General features: G+C 36.5%; 1 protein-coding gene across 1 annotated transcript; it reads left to right on the top strand.

Annotated features, from left to right (window-relative positions):
- Window positions 1–572: 572 nt before the first annotated feature.
- Tif-IA (RNA polymerase I-specific transcription initiation factor RRN3 homolog Tif-IA) lies at window positions 573–9,176 on the top strand. The gene is made up of 7 exons (XM_034984430.2): window positions 573–1,128; window positions 2,311–2,410; window positions 3,904–4,056; window positions 4,743–4,955; window positions 5,833–6,194; window positions 6,683–6,908; window positions 7,803–9,176. Exons 1-7 carry the CDS (start codon window positions 720–722, stop codon window positions 8,008–8,010), a joined length of 1,671 nt encoding a protein of 556 aa, XP_034840321.1. The 5' UTR covers window positions 573–719; the 3' UTR covers window positions 8,011–9,176.
- The last annotated feature ends 833 nt before the right edge of the window (window positions 9,177–10,009 follow it).

Raw genomic sequence — 10,009 nt, 5'->3', positions numbered from 1 at the left:
ATAAACGAATAGGTAACAAATTGACTGACATTTATTGGGAGATTTAAAAATCCATTTCCGGTAACACTATAACTTGCCATGTTGGACTTTGACTTTGACGTTTAGAATTTCATTTCATTTTCAATCACATTGACAAAAATTAAGTCAAAATCATATGTAAAAAGTACTCTGTGATCATAAAAGACAAGACAAGTTGCGCGCATTAATTTGTGCACGTGGTTTGTTTTTATTCTTAATACTTTCTTTAAATTTTAAGAATATTGTGTTATAATTATTACAGCGCGAACAGTAATAGTAAAGTCTTCATTTATTATTTTTGAAAATAAAATTAAACGAAGCTACAATGTAAATTCTAAGCGTGATGTCCAAAGAAGGTTATAGTGCCGAAAAGAAAGAAGGTGACAGTAAAGTGGTTTTAGAGAAGTTGCAATCGTATCTCAAGGATAAGAGGAGTGTGGAAGTTGATGCGAGCGTTATTTATAGCAAGCCGAGCACCAGTTTCGAGCCTAACCCTCACAGTTCCATGGACGAAAGCAGTAACGTGTTACGTGACGTATTGAATCACAAGAAGGCAGAACTCCTTCGGCAGCCTGAGATAGTGTCTTTCCTGCAAACTATATCTTCCGATCTCAAAAAATCGTAGTCAAACAAGATACAAAACCTAGATAGTAAAAATAATAAATCTTTTTTACATTAGAACTTGAGAAAAGATCTCAAAAATGGCAGTCGCAGCGCAAACCACCGTGGCATCTTTGATGCGGAAGACTTTAGATCGTCAAGCGGCTGTCGCTCGTATGAAAATAAGTTTCAAGAAGAACCAAATAGAACAAGTACTACATACCTATGTGAGAGATGGAAATTCAGGGCCTTATAATGAGTTAATGAAGATTTTGAAAGACAATCAACTGAATGATAGCAACTTTAGGGTTTTGTTTGAAGACTGTTTGAGTTGTGTGGTGTTGTTAGGTAGGGAAATGAAGACATTTGTAGAAGTTGTTTGTAATATCAACTGGGTGGACAGAGACGAAGATTTGGTAGAACTTTATAGCAGATTTTTGCTCAGTCTGGTGACAGCACATACTTACCACTCTATGAGGATAATAGGTGCTTTAGTCAAATTGTTTAGAGGTAATTTTTTTACTAACTATTAATCATGTAAGCTAGTTACTTGGGTAAAACTTACAGATTTAACTGCAGCCTTACTAAGGATACTCGGTCTATCTACAACTAATTATTGTTTTGTAATCGTAATCGAACATTGAGAAATATGTAAATCAATCAAATCCATATAGACACTAAAACAAAGAGGTTCTTAATTAATACAATTCCAGGATTTTTAGTCAAAATTATCAAATTCTCAAAACTTGTATAATACTATGCAAAGCGATTGTAATTGAAGTTTTAATATAAATAGACTGCTTAATGATTGGGTTTTAGAAATACCAATGTTTTTACACATTATTTATTTGTTTATATTCTGATTAATTAATGTTATGAAATATTTCATTTTATATGTTTTTAATTGTAATGACTAAGTCATATACTATAAAGTACTCTACAATTGCACTAAATTGTGTAATATTGATAAATTGTGGAAATTTCTTGAAAAAAATTTAAAACTGAAGTGAAAAGTAAAAGAAAGTATTGGACACTCACTTACAAACAAAAATAACTTGTTAATTGGCAGTCATCCATTGCAATGCCTCTTTTGTTTGAATGACTTGCATGCTGCCTATTGTATACTATGTAAGAACACTTCAAACAAATGCCAAAATTTAATTCCATAGATTATGTTGAACAATATGCAAACAAATTGGTAATAAATAGACAGACCAACATTAATTTTTATTAGGGTTCCGTACCTCAAAAGGAAAAACGGAACCCTTATAGGATCACTTTGTTGTCTGTCTGTCAAGAAACCTACAGGTCTCGTTGACCTAGAATCATGAAATTTGGCAGGTAGGTACATCTTATAGCTGACGTTTGGGGAAAAATCTGAAAACCGTGAATTTAGGGTTAGATCACACAAAAAAAATTAAATTGTGGTCATGAACTAAAAATTTGTATTTTCAATTTTTGAAGTAAGATAACTATATCAAGTGGGGTATCATATGAAAGGGCTTCACCTGTGCATTCTTAAACAAAATTTTATTTATTTTTATGCATCATAGTTTTTGAATTATGATGGTCAAAATGTCGAAAAAATACGACTGCAGTACGGAAACCTCGGTGCGTGAGCCTGGTTCGCACTTGGCTGGTTTTTTTAATAACATGATCTTAATAATATTATGTACATTTTCCTATTTTCAGCTGATGGTGAAAACTGGGAGGACACTCCAGCACCAGAGTTAGTTTCAAAATGGTCAAACATACATACGATAATTGCAAAAATAGTGGCAGTTATGCCTATGTGAGTATGCGTAAATTTAAAAAATATTGATGTCTTATTAAGCGGGCATAGAAAATATAAGAACTATTTTCTTGACAAATCATTTAAAACATTACAAAAAAAATAAAAACCGACTTCGTTACATAAACACTAAAAATTGAAAAATAATTTAATTTATTACCGAATATATTAAGTATACAAGAGTTAATATAGTTCCATAATAATACTTTTTGGTGCCGGTGCCAATTAGCTTTAGCTGCGCGAATCGTCTAGACTTCATATTTTTATGGGACTCCACAATGGCACCTCATTGGCACCGACCCCAAAAAATATTATTATGGAACTATATTAACTCTTGTATACATAATATATTCGGTAATAAATTAAATTATTTTTCAATTTTTAGTGTTTATGTAACGAAGTCGGTTTTTATTTTTTTTGTAAAAATTTTTTATTTCACAATTTTTAGTGGCCCCATAGAATTATGCTATGCCTGGTTAAAAATCTACTGTTTACTAAGCTATTACACTGATCGCGAGCAATTTACTCTTATCCGTTGAGGAGTTCCAGTATCTATCTTCGAAGATGTTCATCAGACCTTCACCAAATTGAAATGGGACCAACTTTGAAGTATACCCTTTCAAACAAAAAAAGAATTTTCAAAATCGGTCCAGGCGTTTTTGAGTAATCGGGGAACATACATAAAAAAAAAAAAAAAAAAAAAAAAAAAAAAAAAAAAAAAAAAAAAAAAAAAAAAAAAAAAAAAAAAAAAAAGATTCCGACGAATTGAGAACCTCCTCCTTTTTTTGAAGTCGGTTAAAAATGAAAATCTGTTCTTTATTACATATTTGTGCAACATCCAGCATTGGCCATAAGACAGTACATTTTGTACTCAGTCGGAACTCAGTGTTAAAGTTTAAATTTTTGATTTTGTGTTACTAACTGCCGTACTCAGAGTCGCTAATCGTTACTTAAGATTGAGTTAAAACGAGACAGATTTATGTGAGAGATATAGCTCTGTCACGTTTTAACTAAACATTAGTAACGATTAAGTGACTGAGTACGGCAGTAAATTAAATACTACATATGTGGCTATATTTATGAATAGTCAAAAATTTTATGTGATAAGTTTTCTACATTCGCCATGTAGTATAGTCCTTAATTTATATGCACATTATATAATATACTATACTTTGTTAGTCTAATGAATCCTACAGTCTCCAATAGAAGGCTTACAACCTGTCGGAAATATCTGGGCACCTCACTGAAATGCGCTTCCCCTCGCGCGTTGCCGCAGCTCGCCTATTTTCGCCTATCCAGTACTCAAAGAGTATATACGCACTATGTTCTACCAGTATCGCTGCCAATACAAGTGCCTGTACCTTTGCCAACGCAAGCACATTATTAAGCATAACGTCATTAAGCCAGGTTGTCAGATATTTCCGACGAGTTGTACATCCTAATCACTAGGCTATCACAGCTGTCTCTAATGTTTCCTATTGTTTCATTTCCAGGACTAGTGACCTTCTAATGCAAACAGTTATAGAACAGTTCCCATACTACAAAGCTGGCTGCTTTCCTAACCGGGCATACATTCACAACCTAATATGGATGAGCAAATACTTACCCTCTCTTTTAGAACAAATTATGGCAGCCATTGTTAGCAAGTAAGTGCTTATGTCTCTCTGATCGTCAGGGGCGAGATTTTACCATGGATAAATTGGGCCAGCAAGTCGGGCCAAGTTGTTAGACGTGTTCATAAAAAATTGACCATGCAGTATTGGTAAAAAGTGTTCACGAAAAAATTAATTTACGTACTAGTCATTAACTTGCGTTAAAATGTGTTAGGTATTTATACCATACTATGTACGGAATCCTTCGTGTGCGAGTCCGACTCGCACTTGACCGGTTTTTACGGTTCCGTACCTCAAAAGGAAAAACGGAACCCTTATAGGATCACTTTGTTGTCTGTCTGTCTGTCAAGAAACCTACAGGTTACTTCCCGTTGACCTAGAATCATGAAAGGCAGGTAGGTAGATCTTATAGCTGACATTTGGGGAAAAATCTGAAAACCGTTAATTTGTGGTTACATCACACAAAAAAAGTTAAATTGTGGTCATGAACTAATAATTAGCATTTTCAATTGTCTAAGTAAAATAACTATATCAAGTGGGGTATCATATGAAAGGTCTTCACCTGTGCATTCTAAAACAGATTTTTATTTATTTTCATGTATCATGGTTTTGAATTATCCTGCAAAATGTCGAAAAAATACGACTGTAGTACGGAATCCTCATTGCGCGAGCCTGACTCGCTTTTGGCCGGTTTTTTTAACCTAGTATTGAATTTTCAGAATGGTAGACATAGACACAAATATAGTAGACAGAGACAAACACCAAGCCCAAGACATGTTTGATATGGAAATGGATGAGAAGGATGAAGTGACTGAGACCCTGGACTATTGTATGCTGGAAATGCTGAAGTGGCTGGAAGATGAGCGGGACCAGGTTCTGACCATCATGTGCAGTGTGTTTGAAAGAGTTCTACTGCCCACACATGGAATTAGGTAAGATTCTTTTTTAGGGCTCCATACCTCAAAAGAAAAAGGGGGTACTTCCCGCTGACCTAGAATTATGAAATAAAAGTTAAGTGTAAAAAATCCTAAACCGTGAAGTTGTGGTTACATAACAAAAAAAAATTAAACGTGTTCACGAAAAAATTAATTTAATATATCACATATGCACAGGTAAAGGGAAAACCTGAAAACCGTGAATTTGTGGCGACATCACAAAAAAAATTGTGTTCATGAACAAATACATTAGTATTTGAACTAGCTTTACCTGTACATTCTAAAACAGATTTTTATTTATTTTATACATACCTAATATTTTTTGATGTGCAAAATGTCGAAAAAATACGACTGTATTATGGAGCTCTCGGTGCGCTAGTCTAGCTCGCACATGGCAGGTTTTTTTAGGGTTCTGTACCTCAAAAGGAAAAACGGAACCCGTATAGGATCACTTTGTTGTCTGTCTGTCTGTCTGTCTGTCTGTCTGTCCGTCTGTCTGTCAAGAAACCTACAGGGTATTTCCCGTTGACCTAGAATCATGAAATTTGGCAGGTAGATAGGTCTTATAGCAGACATTTAGGCAAAAATCTGAAAACCGTGAATTTGTGGTTACATCACACACAAAAAAAAAATTGTGGTCATGAAGTAATATTGCTATTTTCAACTTTCAAAGTAACATTACTATACCAAGCATATGATAGGGCTTTACTTGTACATTCTAAAACAGGCTTTTATTTATTTTTACGCATAATAGTTTTTGATTTATCATGCAAATTGTCCATAAACTACGATTGTAGTACGGAACCCTCAAAGCGCGAGTCTGACTCTCACTTGGCTGGTTTGTTTTTAAATAATAAAGTTGTATTGTTTTCAGACACGTCCAATTCCTACTTCTATACACGATATCAATAAACCAACAATGCGCCGACCGTGTATTCACAAACCTTTGGATAGTAGCCGCTGGGTTACACGGGCTCGGCCCAGGCGCTTTGGCAACTAGACGAACCGCTGCCAGTCATCTGGCAGGACTACTGGCACGATGCGTCAGAGTGCCAAACTCGAGATTAATATTCTACTTGAAAAAAATGGCAGAATGGTGCCATTCGTATATTACTGCCACTCAGGAGTCAACTGTATTTGATAATACAAAAGTTCACGGAGCATTTCATGCCATCTGTCATGCCATTTTCTACTTGGTTGCGTTCAAAAATCATCATCTGTTTATGAATAAAGAGAGTAAGTACTTTTTTGTATAGTAATTTTAAATACATATCAAAAATTGCGGAACCGGCAGGATTCGAACCTGCGTCTTCTGAGTTGACCGCTAGGCCACGGTTTCGCTTGCTACCAGTGACGAAATTAGTGATATATATGTTATTATTACTCTGGCAGACCCCCTTAACTCTACATTGTTAATTGTTGATTGACGTTTTAGGCTATCGCCGCTTGTTGCAATTGCAAAGGCTTAGCTAGTCCATGCTAATATTATAAATGCGAAAGTGTGTTTGTCTGTCTGTCTGCTAGCCTTTCACAGCCCATCTGTACAACCGATTTTGAAGAAATTTGGTACATAGATATACATAGATAGACATATACTACTTTTATACCGGAAAATCGAAGAGTTCCTATGGGATTCTGATAAACCTAAATCCACGCGGACAAAGTCGCGGACACCATCTAGTTTAAAATAAAGATTCTTTTTTAATGTATTCTCTTTCCTCCAGGTCTAAACTTCGTAGAATCCCTAAACCTTCCTCGGCTAGTCACATGCAACCTGAACCCTCTACGGACATGTCCACCTCAAGTCACAAGAGCCTTTTCCTCCGTCACGAGATCGCACCAAGTAGTCTACTGCCAGGCCATCATAGAGAAGAACACTAGGCTGTCCTTGCACACTGCAGTGCAGAAATATGATGAGTGGTTCCCGTATGACCCTTATATGTTACCTGTGTAAGTATAGCTATTATCTTTTTTTTTACTAGCTGATGCTCGCGACTTTGTACGCGTGGTTTTAGGTTTTTAAAAATCCCGTGAGAACTCTTTGATTTTCCGGGGACAATAATAGCCTATGGCACTCTCACAGGTCTTAAACTATACCCATGCAAAAAAGCACGTCGATCCGTTGCTCTGTTGCGACGTGATTGAAGGACAAACCAACAAACAAACACACTTTCGCATTTATAGTATGAGTAGTGATTTTTTAATTCAGGTACAAGTTAGCCCTTGACTTCAATCTCATCTGGTGGTAAGTGATGAGGCAATCTAAGATGGATGGGGGCTAACCTGTAAGGGGTATGGCAGTTTTTATTAAACCCAAACCCCTTTGGTTTCTACACGGTACCAGAACGCTAAATCGCTTGGCGGCACGGCCTCCCACCATAAATTTAGAAATTATGAAATTCCAACCCCTGCCGGGAATCGAACCCTGGACTGAACTCGCTTTAACAAGACCACTGCGCCAGGCAGGTCCTCAAAATATTTATGTCAAAGATACAATCATTATCACTACCCATATTATTATAAATGCGAAAGTGTGTTGGTTTATTAGTTTGTTGGTTTGTCCTTCAATCACATCGCAACGGATTGCAAAATTTTATCCCGGAAAATCAAAGAGTTCCCACGGGATTTTTTAACACCTAAATCCACGCGGACGAAGTCGCGGGCATCCTCTAGTTACTACATAAAGAAGCGTACACACACAGAAACAAATCACGTGTGGAGAGACCCGTGCTCTGTAGTGAGCCGGTGATGGGTTGATCATGATGATGATGACATAAGTTTGCTTCTATGGAGTGATAACTATCACTTCAAAACAGGTTTAATATTGAATCTATCTAATTTCAGATCGGGCAAAATAATATGGCCGCTATGTATGGAATACAAAAACATGTTCAAGGACGGAGACGACGAGACCCAATACAACTCCCTCAAGAGGAAACTAGAAGCGGAAGACGACGATTACTTGATGCCCAGCCCCTCGCAGAAACTAGCCAGCTCATTAACTAGTTGTATATCACCCGGGTTCAAGACCAGTGAATCTATATACATGTAGTATGTTGAGCTTAGTGTGCTTGCATGGTTTCAATTACCGCCAGCGCCGACGGTACGTGTGCTTAAAGAGCTTCCGACACGGTCAAGCACGTAGATTTGTTTTGCTTGATCAAACTGCTTGATGCGCCCGTCATGCGGCTTGATCAAGCAAACACTGTCCGAACGTCGCGTCAAGCAAAAATATTATAAAATCGCGTCAATTGACATAGGTATGTATGAATTCAGTCACCAAGCAGGTACAGAAATCTCGCTCCACAAAGACGTCGCACAGCGCTTCAGTCTATTTAACAGGCGAGAGCGGGAGGTATATTTTCTCGGGTTAGACACTGAGTTAGCAAATCAGTAGAAGTATTCTGTTTATGTAAAACTCACAAAATCTGGCAATGCCAGCGACTTCTAGAAGTTTTATTATTAGTGGACATTTATATTAAAAAAATTACCGCCTGCTAATCTGGTCTGTGGATACTAATAAATTCCTCTATAGATTTATGATACTATTCTGTATATTGTAAAATATAAGAAATATATTCTATGGTTTCCTTGGGTAAATCATTTTCCTAAATTATACAGGTACCTAAAGATATTATTGAATAAGTGGAAATCAGATGGAATATAAGTTATGTTATCAATTTATCGCAAAAGATAACACAGAATAATTTATTCTCTAGTTACAGTACTACAGTTCTTGCAACTCACGAAGACGAGTGAACTTTACTTGTGGTTACGTCGTTTGGGCATTGCGTTAGTGTGCGTGCATGTCGGACCAATCAGTCGCGAGCAAGCTTGCAAACGCACAAATTTAAATTTACTGTACCTTACTTGATACGACTTAAACAAGCATGAGCCACTCGCCCTCACGAAATGCAAGAACTATACTTAGTACTGTTAGTTTTTTTATATGAAATCCTCTATTGTATTATAAAAATATAATTTGGAAGTTTTAGATTTTGAACTAAACCAACAAAATGCTACTGATTATTTTTGTGTTAATATTATATCAAACTTAGGTACCCAATGTTGTAATTTGTGAAGTCAGTACAATAATTTTATTTTACCTATAGTAAGTTTATTTTTTCCGTATTTTAATACTCTTCTATGGTAAAAAACCTATCTAAGTTAAACAACTGTAATAAAAAACTTGTTAAATAAAAAATGTATTTATTTTAACATGATATTTTTATTCATACAGCGACACCGACCATTCTCACCGACAGAACATAATCCACTTATCAGTTATCAGAATTCAGGTATTAACTACAGTATATATAATGTATGTCCCGGCTTTACTCACGTGTTTAGTCGACGTTAACCCGACTAGTTTCGAACCCATCCGGGGTCCTTTTTCAAGGGAGTCGGTTCGCGCACGCGCCGCGGTTGTGACTGCGAGCCGCGCGTGCCGCTGGCAGCGGCCCGCTGCCCGTAGAGCCCGTTGTGAGGGTGGCTGGGGTGAGGGGGGATCGGCAGCTGTCTGTCAGCGGCGCGTGCGCGAACTGACTCCCTTGAAAAAGGACCCCGGATGGGTTCGAAACTAGTCGGGCTAACGTCGACTAAACACGTGAGTAAAGCCGGGACTAACATTATATATAATGGAAATCACTCACGATAGTTTAAACGCTAAAATTAACAACAATGGGGCCGATTCTCTAGTACACAATCTCTAAACTAAACTAAATTAGCAGGTCTAAATCAAGTGCTATCCTTTTCCGCAAGCAACATTATGAAAGGGATAGCAATAGATTTAGACGTGCCATTTTAGTTTAGTTTAGAGATTATGTACAACGGAATTAGCCGCAGTATCAACGTTTCGAGTGTCAGATTAAAATGAACCTAAATACACTTAATTTGGTTCCAAGTGGAAACTTTTTAATTTAATAAATCGGTAATTGATTACTGTTATTAAAAAAACATTTAAGGCCGCGTACACACTAGCACAAACATCACAAATCTCTAATTAATTGAACACCAAAGGTATTATTATTAATATAATTTCACAAAATAAA

This window comes from Maniola hyperantus, chromosome 3, assembly GCF_902806685.2.
Source record: "Maniola hyperantus chromosome 3, iAphHyp1.2, whole genome shotgun sequence".
Taxonomy (NCBI): Eukaryota; Metazoa; Arthropoda; class Insecta; order Lepidoptera; family Nymphalidae; genus Maniola; species Maniola hyperantus.
Note: the sequence above shows the minus strand (reverse complement) of the source record. Positions and strands in the feature narration are given on the sequence as shown.